The sequence below is a fragment of the Orycteropus afer genome, unplaced genomic scaffold, assembly GCF_000298275.1.
Source record: "Orycteropus afer afer isolate SDZICR_OR568_19922 unplaced genomic scaffold, OryAfe1.0 scaffold00158, whole genome shotgun sequence".
Taxonomy (NCBI): domain Eukaryota; kingdom Metazoa; phylum Chordata; class Mammalia; order Tubulidentata; family Orycteropodidae; genus Orycteropus; species Orycteropus afer.
Genome location: NW_006921745.1, coordinates 2,264,385 through 2,281,904, shown reverse-complemented (window position 1 = coordinate 2,281,904; position 17,520 = coordinate 2,264,385). Strand labels below are relative to the sequence as shown.

The 17,520-nt window shown below is 37.3% G+C and overlaps 1 protein-coding gene across 1 annotated transcript in view; it reads right to left on the bottom strand.

The window, feature by feature from the left end:
• NDUFAF5 (NADH:ubiquinone oxidoreductase complex assembly factor 5) overlaps positions 1 to 17,520 on the bottom strand; it is a 78,710-nt gene that overhangs the window by 26,618 nt on the left and 34,572 nt on the right. The window contains 1 exon segment of the mRNA XM_007946380.2: positions 8,909 to 8,969. Coding sequence (XP_007944571.2) covers positions 8,909 to 8,969 — 61 coding nt within the window.

Sequence of the window (17,520 nt, the reverse complement as noted above, 5' to 3'; positions counted from 1 at the left end):
TTGCTTTATGGCCTAACATATGGTCCATCATGGAAAATGTTCCATGTACACTAGAAGAGAATGTATATTGTGCTGTTGTTTGGTGAAGTGCTCTGTAGATGTCTATCAAGTCAAGTTGGTAGACTGTCTTGGTTAGCTCTTTTGCATCTTTGTTGAGTTTCTTTCCATTTGTTTTATTTTTTATTGAAAGTGGTGTATTAAAGTCTCCTACTATAATTGTGGAATCATCTATTTGCCTTTTCAATTCTTTTAAAGTCTGACTTTTGTAGTTTGGGGCTCTTTCATTGGTTCCACAGATATTTATTATGGTTATATCTTCTTGTTCAATTGATCCATTAATCATCATATAATGTCCTTCCTTGTCTCGTATGGTGGTTTTTGTCTTAAAGTCAATTTGATCAGAAGTTAAATTGCCACTCCTGCTCTTTTTTAGCTACTTGATATATCTTTTCCAACCTTTGATTTTTAGTGTATTTTTGTCTTTGTTTCTAAGGTTTTCTTACCCAATCTACAACTCTCTGTCTCTTGAGTGGTGCATTTAATCCATTAACATTCAGTGTAATCATCAACAAGTATGAATTGGTTGCTGTCATTTTGTTATGTATTTTTTCATGGTGTCCCTGGTTTCTTTGTTCTATATTATTTTATGTGCTGAGCTCATTATGTTTGTGAATCCTGTTAACATTTCCTTTGTTGCTCTTGTTTTAGTATTTGCTAAATATTTGTGCTTGTCCTCTTTTTTATTGCAATGTGAAGGTTTATCATTCTTTGAGTTACCCTGTGATTTGTAATTTTCTCTGAGTTTAGAATAGTCCATTCTATTTTGCAACTCTTTGACTTCTTCACCATTTAGAATTTCTGTAACTACACAGTATGTTCTCTCTTTTTGGTTTGTAGTTGTTCTCATTTGCCAATTGATGTTTCTGGTTTCCTGTTTACAATCTTGTAAGCTTATTTTACTTTGGACATGTCCATAGCTGTGGTTTCTGGATTATGTCATCTTGTGTGTTAATGGTCAGTTGTTGTTTGCTATTTTTGGTTCTCCATTCAAAGGAATCCCTTTAGTGTCTCTTGTAAGGTTGCTCTGGTTTTAACAAATTCCCTTAGTTTCTGCTTATCTGGAAATCTGCCAATTTCACCATTATATCTGAGGGACAATTTTGCCAGGTATATAATTCTTGGTTGAAGAATTTTCTCTTTCAGGATTTTATATATACCATCCCATTGCCTTCTCCCTTGCATGGTTTCTGCTGAGAAATCAGAGCTTATTCTTACTGGTTGTCCTTGGTAAGTAACTTTTTGTTTTTCCCGTGCTGCTTTCAGGATTCTTTCTCTTTGGTTTTGATGAATTTGATGATGGTATGTGTTGGTGATTTTCTTTTGGGGTCTTTCCCATTTGGGGTTTGTAGGACTTCCGGAATGAATATATTCTCATCTTTCATATCAGGGAAGTTCTCTTCCAACAATCTTGGACAATTTTCTCAGTGGTTTTATTTTCTCTTCCTGTTCTGGAATTCCAATGACATGTAGGTTATTCCTTTGATGGCATCCCATACTCATTATCTCTGCTACTGAGGTAGCCCACTTTTCCCTCACAGAGAAGCACACTGCCTTGTCTAACGTCTTGGAGATTGATCCCTTTCCAGAGAAGTATTCAGGTATTTGTCTTCAATCTCATTAATTCTGTCTTCTATTGTTTCAATTCGACTCCTTTGCCCTTTCAATGTGTTATCTATTTATGAAAATTTAGTACTAATCTTCGAGATTTCTATCTGTAGATTTTGTATCACTTCTAAGTTTTCATTTATTTCATCATTTTATTCCTGTATTTTCTTCCAAAATCGTTTAGGGATTTGTCTGTGTTTTCCTTAATTTTCTGTTTTTCTTGATCTGTCTCTCAATCCTTTGAAGATACATAAATTTGATACTTTTGAATTCCTTATCAGGGAGTTTTAATGCTGCTTCTTCCTCAGGACATCTTCTGGGTCTATATCCAGCTCCCCTTTTTCTACCACTTTATCTTGCTTCTTTGTGTGGACTGTGATGGTCTTTTGTCTCTGAGACATTTTGATGTTGTTGTATTTAGAGCTATTAATCATCTGTGAAGAGCAGCTAAGGGTGAGCCAAGCTCTTTTTGGTGGTTGTTTATTATTGGCCTGTTTGTGGAGAAGGAAGCAGTGGCTCTCACTCAGTAAGTGAAGCTGCAGGAGGTATGGGTGTAGTTGTGTTGTATGGGGACTGTTGCTGTCTCCCACTCAGTTAGACAAAAATAACAATTGAATAACCATCTAAAAAGTAAAAGCAAATGGACAAAAAATACATTGGAACAATAACCAGAAAAAGAAAAATGGGAGGTGAACACCACAATATCTGGAGAGAGGGCAATAAGAGAAAAAAAGTAGAGTAGGCGAATAATGAAGAAAAAAATGGGAAAAACGCAAAAAGAAAAACAAGGAACAGGGTTAACCACGAGGATTAAAAAAAAAAAAAAAATGGAGTCAGGAACAGGGAAGAGAAAAAGCTGAAAACTACAACCTGGGAAGGGAAGAATAAAGAATAACAATAAAAAGACAAAAATAATAATAACAATAGTAATTTTAAAACAGACAAAACCAAACAAACTAAAAAAAAAAGTCAGGGCAGGTGGGGGCAGAGCACCCAGGCTCTGTCTGAGCATGCAGACTGGGATGGAATTCCTGCCACCCTAGACGGTGAGTGGGAGTGAGGGATGGCCGCACCTCTGTTCACCAAGAGGGTATGGGGTATAAGAATAACAAGGGGAATGTCACACCTTTCCAGTTGCTGGTGTCTGAAATGTCCTTGTGGTGCCTGGCAAGTGGAGCCTGTTCTTAAGTCCCTGGATTCTGGGAGAATGCTGTCACTTTAGTATCCAAAATGGTGGAATCATTTGTAACCTTCAAAATAGCTGCACCCTCGTAACAGGCAAAAGTCTACAGCTCAGCCCACCTTCCTCTTTGCTACTTCCCCTTTTGTTCATCAGCCACCAGAGCAGTCCTCTGTGCAGTCCCTGGCTAGCAGGACTGATTTTTAGGTTAATTCTTAGGTCCTAACACTACTAGGCAATATCCAAGCTGTCTGTGCTGTCAGGATCACTGGCAGACCGCAGCTCTGTATGTCTCCTTTTTTGGCGTTTTCATGTAAATTCTTCTATTAGTTGGAGTTTAGTCCACTTCTATATCCTTCCCTTCAAAGCTCAGGGGTCCAGGATTATCTTCTGTATCTGTGCTAACTGGTTTCCCTTTTCTTTGTTGAAAGGGGTCTGTGCAGTCATTTTGCCTATTCTACCATCTTTCTTGAACTCCTTCGGGGAGATCTTAGAAAGGAGCTGTAGTACGGCTACTGTCTACTTTCAAGTAGTGCCAGCATATCACACAGAACCATCTGTAAATAAGGCTCAATTTTGCTCTTCCTCACTCACCTGGTCATAAGGTACTCCCCCTGAGGCCACAGGTGCAGAATAGGTGAGTGAAGGTAATGTGACAAGAGTGGAGACTATGTGCATTTGGGCCACTTTTTTTATGTAACTTACTTGTTCCTTCTGACTGTGCTCAAGCTCAGTCTTATATAAACTACTTCCATTCAATTATAGAGTGCTGCTATGCACATCTGACTTTATGACTCTGGGAGTCAGACAACACCCAGTTCAGTCTGCATGATGACTTGGTGGCCCACAATTAAACTTTCACTCTCTACTAAGGCCCAGTAAGAAGCCAAAAGCTGTTTCTCAAAAGCAGAGTACTTAGGTGCAGAGGATGGTAGGGCTTTGTTCCAAAATCTAAAGTGTCTGCACTGTGTTTCACCAATAGGGGCCTGCCAAAGATTCCAAACACCATCTCGACCTGCCATTCACACTTCAAGCACCATTAGATCAGCAGGATCTTACGGTCTAGGCAGCACAGCAGCCTGCACCTCTTGCAAAGCCTTCTCTTGTTCTAGATCCCATTCAAAATTAGCAGCTTTTTAAATAACTGGATAAATAGGCTGAAGCAGTACACCCAAATGAAGGATATGCTGCCTTTAAAACAGAAAGAGGCCCACTAAGCATTGTCTCTTTAGTTGTAGGAGGGGCATAATGCAAAAACTTATCCTTCATTTTAGAAGGAATATCTTGACATGCCCCACATCATTGGATTCCTAGTCATTTCAATGAGGTGGAAGGCACCTGAATGTTTTGTCAGATTAATTTCCTACCCTCTAGCACGCAAATAGGAGCCCTGGTGGCATAATGCCTAAGGTATTTGACTGCTAACCAGAAGGCTGGCAGTTCAAACCCACCAGCCACTCCTTGGAAGGAAGATGGGACAATCTACTTTCATAGTGTACTACCTCGGAAACCCAAGGAGGGGTCGCTATGAGTCGAAACTGACTTGACGGCAGCGAGTCTGGTTTTTTGGTAGCATGCAAATATCTTACCAGTAAGTCTAGAATCATTGGTACTTCTTTCATACTAGTTTCAATTTGCACAATACCATCAATGAAATGGACTAGTGTGACAATTGGAAGGGAAAGGTGATCAGGGTCCCTGCAGACTAAACTATTATACAGAGTTAATATATCTATGGGAGCTCTGGTAGCATAGTGGCTAAGACACTTGCCTGCTAACCAGATGGCTGGCGGTTCAAACCCACCAGCCACTCCTCGGAAGGAAGGTTGGGCAATCCTACTTCTGTAGTGATACTGCCTCGGAAACCCAAGGAGGGGTCGCTATGAGTCGGGGCCGACTTGACGGCACATAACAACAACAACAACAATGTATCTATGAGGTAAGACAGTACAGGTATATTGCCAGCCTTGCCAGCTAAAGACAAACTGCTTCTGGTGGCCCTTCAAAACAGGTATGGGGAAAAAGGCATTAGCTAGATCAACAGCTACATATCAGGTACCAGGAGATGTATTAATTTGATCAAACAATGAAACTGCATCTGGAGCAGCAGCTACAATTGGAGTCATCACCTCGTTAAGATTTTGATAATCCACTGTCAGTCTTTAAGTCCATCTGTTTCTTGCACATGTCAAAGACGTGAGTTAAATGGAGATATGGTGGGAATCACTACCTTTGTACCCTTCAAGTCCTTGATGGTGGCACTAATCTATTGTAAACCTTCTAGAAATGTGATATTGCTTTTGGTTTACTATTTTCCTACGTATGAGCAGTTTTAATGGCTTCCACTGGCTTTTACCATAATAGCCTTTACTCTATGTATCAGGGATGCAATGTAGGGGTTCTATCAGTTGCTGAGTATGTCTATTCCAATTATGCATTCTGGAATTGAGGAAATCACTATTGGGTGGGTTTAAGGACTCACTGTGTGAAAGACTTGAGCTAAGACTCCATTAATAACCTGGCCTCCATACAACCCCGCTCTGACTAGTGAGCCACAGTGACATTTTGGGCCTCCAGGAATTAGTGTCAGTTCACAGCCAGTATCCAGTAGTATCCAAAAAGTCTGATTACTTCCTTTTCCCCAATGAACATTCTCATAAAAGGCTGTAGAACCCGCTGGGAAAGGCTAGAAGATTAAAAGCATAAATTTTTGGCAACGTAGTGGGGTCCTTCCTCAAGGAGACCTAGCTTCCCCTTCATTCAAAGTTTATTGATCTGTAAACTGGCTCAAGTCTGGGAATTAATAGAGGGACCATAATTCTCTATTCTGGTGATTCAAGTCAGATTGCTATTCATTGACCTAGAATTCTTTCTCTTGTGCAGATTAGCTAAATATTTAGTAGATTTCACATCTATTTCACTATCCTAGGGACACCACAACTAAGTAGCCAATGCCATCAATTCACAAGTTACATTATTTGGATGACTGCTTTGACTCTGCTGTCCATTATGGTAACCAAGCCTACTTTGCCTTTGTTGATTGTGCTGCCACTTGGTCCTTACCACTATGGAGTCCAATCTGTCCCCCTGCAGTCTGTGTCTTAATTCAGTTAGGCTAGTTCTTCCTGTCAAATTTGACTTACATAAAATAGCAATAACAGCAGTTATTGCTGGGGCACCATTCACAAATCTATTCCTCAGTACTGTGGTAAAAGGTGTGTCCTCTGGCTACTCCATGAGTGGGTGTGTAGGTCTAACCTGATAAACTCATTCTAACATGCCAATTTCTCTAAGATTTTCTTCCACAGTACATTAAGCCAGTTTTGGCATTTCAATTTGATTTAAGTATAGGCCACCACTTAATCCATGCTTTAGTGGACTGACCAAATAAATTATTAGATCCTTTTCTAACCTTTCCAGCTGAAATATTTAATATTATGTACTCAGCGGACTTCTATCAATAAAATCAGACTGAGTGAACTTTATGTTGTTTGCACCATTGTTCCCCACCCTTAATAGCCATTTCCATACAAATTCCCCAGTTTTGTTTTGTTTTTTTTTTGTATATATTAGAAAAATCAAGTAGTTTTTTTGGAATGTAGCATACATACTCCAGGGTCACACTTTATACTTTACCACTTGGGGTTTGCTATACTCAAGTGTAGCCATAAGTCTAAAAGCAAAAATGGGTAGTGGTGATGGGTCTTGGGGACATTCAGCTATGTCTTGTATGGTCATCTGCCTCAGGTGATATCCCAGCCAACTCCCCTGGTGGTATCTCAGACAAAGACTCTTCAGGCACAAATTAACTCTTCAGCTAATTTCATTAGATGAAGGTGAAAGGGAAAATAGTTTTACTGGGAAAGGTGGCTTAGCAGACAAAGGGAGTAATCTTTTTAGATGAGAGAAAGAGTACTGGTTCTGTTGGCAGGAGTCATTCAATGGGATTTAAAGGCTCAGCGTCCCCCGTTTCTTAATTGTCTGCCCATAAATGCCCATTTCAAGACTCAAGATTCCATTTATTCCCAATCAATGGCCTCATTTTAACTTCAGACACCATTTGAGGTTCAGAATTCAAATGGCCTTATAATTCAGTCAGGTCTCATGATAAGACTCTGGGTTTGGTTTTTGGCAATATCATCAGCTCTGTTATTATAAGAAATAAGGCTTTCTTTCAGGGCACAAGTGGCAATTTTCAGGGCTTGTATGAGGCACTTGAGCTGTGACTCTGAAGCTTTGAGTATACTTCACTTTGTCTAGCCAAAGAAAGACCATCCAACCAGCTTCATTATACTTCTCATTTTGACAAAACTATACAAAGTATCAAATATGCAACCACCCAGAGCCTTGTCTCTCAAAAATATTTAATCCATTGGTGGGGATATTTTGCATCTTTCTATTGCCACCTCACATCATGAATTAGCAATGTCTTCTTTATTACCAGCGGCAGTCATTAGCATTTTTAAGATTAGCCACACTTGAGAGTGAATTCAGAAAACCTCTTATGATTTTCTTCTTCTAGAACCACTCTCAGTACCAAATGCCTTAGGCTGGGTTCTCTAAAGGAGCAAAACTAGTAAAGTGTATAGATAGAGATAGAGAGAGATTTATTTCAAGGAAATGGCTCATGCAGTTGTGGAGGCTGCTAAATCCCAAATCTGTGCATCAGTTGTCAGGTTAGAAGCTTCTCCTGACTCATGTGATTGCAGGGGCTGACAAACCCAAAACTGGCAAATCAGATAGGCTGCTGGCCCACATCCCAAAAACCAGAAGTCAGAGGATGACGACTCAGATGTAGGATCAAGAGCAAAAAGTGACAGAACAGCCATATATATTAGATGCAAGCCAAATCTCCAAAGAATCTGATTAGCTATCAATTGACTGGCTGCTCACATCAGATAACAAAATGGAGGATTATATTATATTACACTACAGAACAGCAAACGACTAAGAATCATAGCCTAGCCAAACTAACAGTAGCATTAACCATTACAAACCCCAATTGATCCTAATGTGCACTCAAGATCCGTCCCACCCCACAGTTTGCCTTCTTCTACTGTATCTTTTATTAATAAAGGATGCCACCATCTACCTGGTCATGTGAACTAGTAACTCAGCAGTTATGCTTGGGATGTCTCTCTCCTTCATCTGCCTACATCCAATCCATCACTAAAAACTGTCAAATTTACTGCCTAAATGTCTTTGGAATCTATTTACTTCTCTCCATCTCCATTGCTACCACCTAACCACAAACTAGCATCATCCCTTAGCAGTTTTACAGCAATAAATTTCTCTACTGGTTTCTCAAGACACTCTCTTCAAAATATAAATTGATACTGTGACTTCCTTCCATCCCGGCAATAAAATGCCCTAAGGGGCTTTTAAGATAAAGTCAGATGATCTTAACAAGGCATAAGGCCCTGCTGCATAATCTTTGGTGTCAATTTACCCACTAATGTTATGGCTCAATTCTGTTTTTGTCCCCTGTTCTCTACCTAAAACCTATTTCTTTCAGTTCTTCCTACTTTTTTTCCTATGATGCGGCCTTTGATATGTGGTTTTCCTTGCCTGGAACTCACTTCCCTCTCCTCTTCACCTACTTAACTCTTCTTCCTTTCAGTGCACAGCTCAATCACTACTTCCCTGGACAAGACTTCTTTAAATCGCCCAGGCAAGGATCTATCCCCATGACAAAAACCCCAATCCTAAACTAACCCCACCACCTGTTCTCATGTCTGGACCTGAGCCATCAACTATTGCTAGAAAAAGCCACAGATGTGCTCTCCCAACCTCAAATGCACTCTTCAGAAAGGACTGCCACTGTCATATGAGTAGTCATAGTACAGTGTACCTCTATTTCATTGCCCTTACTAAAATTCTAATTTAACATTTATCTCTGTCATGCTATCTGTCTATTCTCCTCCTTTAAGCTTCCTGAAAACAGTCTACTTTTTTTTTCTCACCAATGTATTCCTACTGCTTAGCCCGAGCACTTGCCAGAGTTAATTCTTAAAATTCAATTCTCAAATAGAAGCTAAAAATCCTTGAAAGGAAGTGGTTTACCTTGTAAATCTTCCATCAATTCAAACATTCCAGGATAGTTAACTTGAATTTCATCAGTGTCCTATTTAAAAAAAAAAAAAAAATTCATTTGATATTCATGATGGAAAACCCAGACTTGAAAGGGGGCTATAGAGATTGCCCAGATAAATCTCTCATGGTAAGCAGTAATTTCTTTACAATGTTCTTCACAGATATCATGCAGTGTATGCTTAACATATAAAGATTTCAAATTTCCAAATAAATATTCCTCAGGCTAAGAGAAATCATCCTAAAACTCCACCAACTGGTTCTAGCTTGCTCCTAGGAAACAAGCAAGGGTAAGTCTATTTTCTACTCTACAGCCCATCACCCTCTTTCTTAAGACTTTGAAAACTCTCCCAGGAAACCATAATTTTTTTAGGGAGGGATATGTCTTCCAGATAAGACATAGATTCTTATACACTGTGATACAGTTCTCTAGACACAGAGTGCAAAACCCTAAAGAACACTCATAAAGAACATCCATTCTCACTCATGATATGAAAGAAATACAAAACAAACTGGCAAACTACCTTTTTAACCTCAGATACACAAAATAAAGTAAAAAAAGACCTTTTTTTTAAACTTACCAGGTTGACAGAAATAAAAAAAAGTTTGGTAAGAGCCTATAGGTTGTTTGGTTTTGTGTAAAAAGGAACTCACCTATACTGTTGCTTGGGCAGTAAGTTGAGGCTACCTTTTAGAAAGTAACTGTATTATATCAATCAAAATTTGAAATAGATTCTTTGATCTAGCAACTCCATTGCCAGAAATTTACCTGACATATGGGCTAAGATTACGGGAAAGGAAATTCATCGCACTGTTGTTTCAAAGTGTAAAATAAAAAGCAAACTAACTAATTAGAAACAATGTCCATCAATACAAGACTAGTTAAATAAAGTTTATCTATTCAAAGAAATACTAGGCAGCTGTTAAAAACAAAGAATGCATATAAGGGAAGATTTCCAAGACATGTTATTGACTGGGAAGAAAACTATATAGGAAAAAAGCAAAACTGTACGATTTTGCAATATGTAGGTTTAAAAGACATAATTATATCTGGCTTTGAGAAGAAGAAACCATTCTGAAAGGATATAAGACAGAGACTTATTTTCATTTTAGACCTTGCTCTCTCTTTCTCTCATTCCCTCTATATGACACTTTTTTTCTTTTTTTTAATATAAACATCAGTTAAGTTGTGTGTGTACTTCTTAGTAAAGCATTTCTGGGTGATGCGATCATAACTACTTCATTTACATACATTTTGGCATTAAGAAACTATTTTTGAAAATAGATCCTAAGATTAAAACAAAATTCCTTCCAGGCTGCATTCTAGCCGTTAAGCAATACTTCGAAAACGATTCTTTAAGGAAGCAAACTAAAAGCATTTCTCTAGTCAATCACAAGAATACTACAAAATCTTTATCAAAGGCCTTATTCAAATTAAAATAGACAGCTTTCTCCTAATGTACAAGTCTGGCTGCACTATTCTAAGAGGAAATGAGCACCATTTAAAATGCCAATTCACTCTGAAAATAATTCACTAAGAGAGTCATATAAATGTAAATACAACTAACTATTTATTTGACTCAATTTCATTTTAAAGGATAAAAATCCATTGTATTTTCAAAGTAATATATTCATGTTGTATGCAGCATAAACCTCTAAAATTGATTATGTAAATTTTTTCATCACGAATTTTACAAAGTGAATTAGGATACAATACTAATGCAGTACTTTAGAAATGCTTTGTCTCAAGGGATATATTTAGTGATTCAAGGTACAAATTCTTACAGATTCTTTATTAACAATCAGTGGCTTTCTAATTTTATAAACTATGAAGAAGATTCTGTATCAGTATTTTCACATTATATTAATGTTTGAATCAATTTTGAAGAATTTGGGGGATTTTCTGAATTAGGAGATTTCCCAATTAACAGAAATATAGGCTTTCAAATGCCATAATGTCAGTAGGTCAAACATGTTTGTTTAGTGGAAATCTTTCTAAAATGCATAACCCATACTATAAACATAGAAAACCATGTGTGGTTAAGGTAGTTTAACTTTCTCTTGATGACTCAAGATTGAAATCTCCTTATTTTTCATAATGGGCAACACACTTTGAGTTCCCGAATATAGGTGACTAAACTGTATGGCATGGCACAAATTATTAACCTAACTTCATGAAAATTTTCACCATACCTTTCCAAGTCACCCCCATTCCCTATTCTCCTCTCCTGCTAAAATTTTTAGAGGCTTTACATTATCAAAGAGTCTCTTTTACTCACCTCAATTATAGATTTATCATTTAGACATGCCGAAGGCATCCAAGGAGGGATCTCTTTAAGTTGGGTCCAACTCAACAGCACATAACAACAACAACAACAACAACAACAACAAGGCATTTGACTGCTAACCAAAAGACTGGCAGTTCAAACCAACAGCCACTCCACAGAAGGAAGATGGGGCAACGTACTTCCATAAAGAATTACCGTCTCAGAAACTCAATGAGGCTCATTATAAGTCAGAATCAACTCTGGCAGTGAGTTGTTTTTTTTTTAAAGTCTACTGATAGGCTCTCTTATGTCTAAGAATATCAGGTTAAGAACATCTGTATGATTTTATTTCCTGAACTAAAAGTGAGTAATAGACAAAGGTTATGAACAAGCAATTCAAAGAAAAGGAAATACAAAAGGCTAATAATTATGACTAGATGTTCAACCTAACCAGTAATCAGAAAAATGTATTTTTCTTTCCAAATATTTTATACAATGACTGAATATCAAGTGTTGATGAGAGTGTGGGATAAAAGATTTCTCATACATGGTTGGTAAGGAACAAATTTAATAAAGTCTTTCTGGGGGCAATATGGTAGTATCTGGAGCACATGTCCATTCAATGCAATAATTCTCTCTCTCAGTAATTAGACACACACACTCATTTAAGTGCACTAATTTAAGTGCACCCTCTGCTTGGACACTTCCCCTCCAGGGAAGGCCCTCTTCCCTGCATTGTTGTTGTTGTTATGTGCCGTCGAGTCGGCCCCGACTCATAGCGACCCCTCCTTGGGTTTCCGAGGCAGTATCACTACAGAAGTAGGATTGCCCAACCTTCCTTCCGAGGAGTGGCTGGTGGGTTTGAACCGCCAGCCATCTGGTTAGCAGGCAAGTGTCTTAGCCACTATGCTACCAGAGCTTCCCTGCATAGCTCATTCTTTTACTTCTACTTATTTTCTTGAGTTGATATTCAAGTATTATCTTCTTAGTAAGGTATTGCTCTCTGGCCAACTGACCTAAAAGTTCAACACATTACCACACATTTCTGTTTCTCATATTCTGTTCTACTTATTTGTATTTAGCACATAATACTCTCTAGCATATCACTTACGTTATATTGTTTATTATCTATCTCCGCTACTAGAAATTTTTGGCAGAGATTTCTGTTTTGTTCACTGTTATATCAATAGCACCTAGAAAAGTACCTGATGCATAGAGGGTATATAATAAATATCTGTTGCAAGACTGGATAAATAAATGAAGAAGGAATAGAACATTCACTGAAGTATTCTTCCTACTGGCAAAAATTAAAATAAACATAAGTATCATTAATTAGGGAAACAGTTAAAAAAAAAAAAAAAACCCTATTGTCATGGAGTCAATTCCAACTCATGGTGACATCATGTATTACAGAGCACTATTTCACAGGGTTTTCTTAGCTGTAATCTTTACCAAAGAAGTTCACCAGGCCTTTCTTCCATAGTGCCACTGGGTGGGTTCAGACCATCAACTTTTACATTAGTAGAGAAGTGTAAACTGTTGGCGCCACCCAGGGGCCTTATTAAGGAATAATATGCAGAAGTTAAAAAGGAAGACAAATGTATTTGTGTTGATATAGAAAACTCCAAAATATATGGTTAAGAATGAAAATAAGTTTAGAAATAGATATGTGTATGTATACGTAAGTAAGTATGTACAGTATGGCAAAGCATTTTTTTTTAAAACTGGAACATTACATATCGAACTGTTAATAGTAGCTACACTAGCACAGCAGCTCTCAAACTATGGTCTGGAGACCGCTGGGCTCCCTGGAACCCTTTTGGGGATTCACAGAGGTCAAACTCTTTTAATAAAAAATACTAAGATCATATTTGTCTCTTCACTTTTCATTCTCTTATAAATATAAAATGGAATTTTTCAGAAGCTACAAGATATGTAGTATCACAACAGATTCAAACACAGGAACAGATACGAGAATCCAGCTCTCTTCTTCCACCAAAAAAAAAATACTGACTGCTGTAAACGCATATCTGGCTCATGGTGACCCCTCCTTAGGTTTCCCAGGCAGTATCACTATGGAAGTAGATTGCCCAACCTTCCTTCCAAGGAGTGGCTGGCGGGTTTGAACCGCCAGCCTTCTGGTTAGCAGTCAAATGCCTTAGGCACTATGCTACCAGAGCTCCTAAGCTACATATTAAAGAAATTTGCCAAAATGTGAAAGAATGACATTCTTTTCTCTCAACTCTTTTGTTTTGGAAAATATGGTTTCTTTTTTATTAAAAAATCAATTATTTACATTAGCATGTAACAGGTTTATTACTGTAAGCTTTGAAGAATACTAAAACAATTCAGTTTTATTTCCTAATATGGTTAGTATTAATAGATATAAATCACATAAAAGGTTTTTTTTGTTTTGATTTGACTGATTGATTTATTTTAAGGTTTTATTTTTGCAGTATTTCCTACATTCCACTCCTATCCCTCATAACCAACATTCAATAATTTTTGAGACCAAAATTTCAAGAATTGATGCACTCAAGAGAGAGCTAACATTTTTGACATTAAGGTATTTGTAGACTTTAATGTTTATAACCAAAATACATTTGTGTATTATGTAATTAAAAATGTTTTAAAAGACACAGTGATCCTTCATCTGTACCTCACACCATACACAAAACCTAACTCCAGATGGATCAAAGACTTAAATGTGAAACCTAAAACTATAAAGTGCCTCAAGGAAAAACCAGGGGCAAATTTAGAGGCCCTAATATATGGCATAAATAGACTATCAGGCATAACCCAAAACGCACAAACAGCAGAAGAGATACTAGATGAATGGGACCTTCTAAAAAGTAAATTTTTACGTGCATCCAAAGACATCTCCAAAACAGTTAAAAGAGAACCTACAGATTGGGAAAGAACATTTGGCAATGACATATCTGATGAGGGACTTATCTCTAGAACTTATAGAAAACTCCAATACCTCAATAACAAAAAGACAAATAATCTAATTAAAAAATGGGCAGGAGGCATGAATAGACACTTCACCAAAGAGGATATTCAGCAAGCCAACAAACATATGAAGAAATGCTCACAATCATTAGCCATTAGAGAGATGCAAATCAAAACAATGAGATACCATCTTGCCCAAGCACTAGTAGCAAAGTTCAACAAGACAGAAAATAGCATATGCTGGCAATGGCACGGAAAGATTAGGACTCTCATACACTGCTGGTGGGACTGTAAAATGGTACAAACACTGTGGAAAGCAGTATGGCGATTCCTTAAGAAGGTGGAATTAGAAATACCATTAGACCTAGCCATTCCAATACTAGGTATATATCCTAAAGAAGTGAGAAGAACAAAATATAGGACAAGAACAGATATATGCATACCCATGTTCATTGCACAACTATTTACAATAGCCAAAAGATGAAAACAACCTAGGTGTCCATCAACTGAAGAAGAATGGCTAACCAAACTATGGTACATACACACAACGGAATACTACGCAACCCTAAAGAGTAATGTAGAATCGGCAAAACACCACATAACATGGATGAACTTAAAGGACATTATGCTGAGTGAAATAAGGCAATCACAGAAGGACAAATATTGTATTAATCCGTTATTATAAAATGTCAAGGAAAGGTTTATATATGGAAAGAAATTTTCTTTGTTGGTTAGGGGAAGCAGGGGAAGGGAAGGAACACTGTTAAGATAGGTAGAGACAAGTATTAATTTGTGTGAAGAGAAGGGAAATGTACCAAATGTGAGTGAACAACATGGTAGCACTGAGGAAGATGAAGGCATAGAGAAGTACATGGAAGGTATAGACAACAAAGATGAACCCTTTTGCATATACAGTAGTACCCTGAAAGTGAAGGCAAATGTGGCTATACAGGTAGATAGATGCGTGGACGGGCTGAACTATTAGGTATGTCTATGCAGGGTATGTAAACAGTATATGCAGGGTATATAAACAGTATATGAGATCATCAAGAATAGTGTATAAAAAAGAGGGGAGAGTACTAAATCCTGGGACAGAAGTATACTTCATTGCTACTTCTAAATACAGACAGTTACAAAGCGTCTGTCTTCACCCCTTCTCATTGGTAAAGCTGTCAGTATTAGCAGTCTGGAGCACTCCACCTTTCTATGTATTGCTCCAAGTCTCAATTTCTTCCATTCTTCACACTGCTGTTGCTCACTGCTATGGGCTTCTATCTGAAAATTCCACAGACACCTCACATTCTACTGATAAGTCAAAATCATAATTGCCCTTGAAGTTATTCTCTTTCTAACTTTGCATTTATTTTAACGATATTTCTATCTGTCATCCTAGATGAAAAAGCCCAGACCCTCGGCCTGTTCCATCTCTCCTTACCCTTCCTCTTGTCATACAGTCACTCTGGCTAACATAACATGATGCCGTTTGAAAACCCATCTGGTCTGTGACACTTCTCTAGCATGAGTCCCCTTTATATCTGACTTGGACTATTGCATTAGTGTCCTAATTTGCCTCCAATTCCACTGTATTGATCCAGCCATGTTCAGTTTTTAGTTATCATTTCCCTATACATACTCTACATTGTAGCCAAATTGTAGTCCACTTTTCCTTGAGTATTCCCAACGCTTTCCTGTTTATATTCACTTGTACTAAATGTTCCATGACTCCCTCAGTTTCCTTTCTGCCTTTTCTAACAATTTAAGCTCAACTCAAGTGCCATCTCTTTATTTCCTCTAAGATTATCCTTTTTCTCCATACCAAAAACCAAACCTACTGCCATCAAGTCAGTTCCAGTTCATATTGACCTCCATAGGGTTTCCAAGGCTGTAAATCTTTACAGAAGCAGACTGCCTCACCGTTCTCCCATGGAGCAGCTGGTGGGTTCAAACTACTAATCTTTTGGTTAGCAGCCCAGTGCCTTAACCACAGTGCTACTTTCTTTTGCTTCCTATTTCCTAAAATGATCTAGCTGTTTTACTTTCCCAGTGTTCCCTGAGGGCAGGGGTCATATCTCTTACAGACCTAAAACATTAGCTTGTACATAGTCAAGAATTCATTATTTATTGCAACAAATCAAGAGGATTTTCCACTTACTTGACTATTGGGTGTCACACCTGAAAAAATAATACTTGAGAAAAAAACTAGGAACTCTTATGCCAAGGGCGAAATCTCATTTTCACAGGTTCTCAGTTTTCATAACCAGTTTTTATTAGGAAAATTACTGTCAAAGTCTCACATGATGCCATTAGATGAAATAGAAAGTTTACTTTGATTTTCAAAGGAAAAGTCTTAAATATTAAGAAGTATAATTTATGAATTAGAAATACAAATTAAATTTATGTTAAGTACACTTTTTCAATATTTAACCATTGGAAAAAACAGTAAAATTTGAATGTTATAGCATAAACTTTGCTTTGGTCTCTGAATATCATTATTTCACCAATCGGGTAACTATTTTATTTATTTATTTATTTAAAATGGATGTAGTAAGAAAGTACGATGTGTATTAAGAAGATACACTATGAGTTGAATCTGACTCTATGGCAGTGAGTTTGGTTTTTGGTTATTAATAAAATACGTACAATTCCACTGAAATAGGTTAATTACTTTAATTTATTGTTAAACTATTTCCTGAAAAGGGGAGATATTCTTGTTCTCCTTGAGTTTAGCAGAGTCTATAAAATTTTTGTATTCACAGTGTTTTTATATATAAAAAATTGTAAGCTAAGAAAAATCTTGAAACTTTAGAACCTAAAGTCTTTTAAGATTAGTATCTTCAAATAAGCTAGCTACTAGAAATTTTTGGCAGAGAGTTTTGTTTTGTTCACTGTTATATCAATAGCACTTAGAATAGTGCCTGATGCATAGAGAGTATGCAATAAAATCTGTTGCAAGATTGGATAAATGAATGAAGAAGGAATAGAACATTCACTGAAGTAGTCTTCATACTGCCAAAAGTTAGAATAAATATAAATATCATTAATTAGGGAAATAGTTAAATAAACTATGGTACATTCATACCAAAAAAAAAAAAAAAAAAAAAAAAAAACCCTACTGTCATGGAGTCAATTCCAACTCATGGTGACATCATGTGTTATAGAGCACTATTTCACAGGGTTTTCTTAGTTGTAATCTTTACCAAAGCAGTTCACTATGCCTTTCTTCCATGGGGCCATTGGGTGGGTTGAAACCATCAACTTTTACATTAGTAGAGAAGTATAAACTGTTGGCGCCACCCAGGGGCCTTATTAGGGAATAATATGCAGAAATTAAAAAGACAAATGTAGCTTGCTTGTTTCATTCGTTTT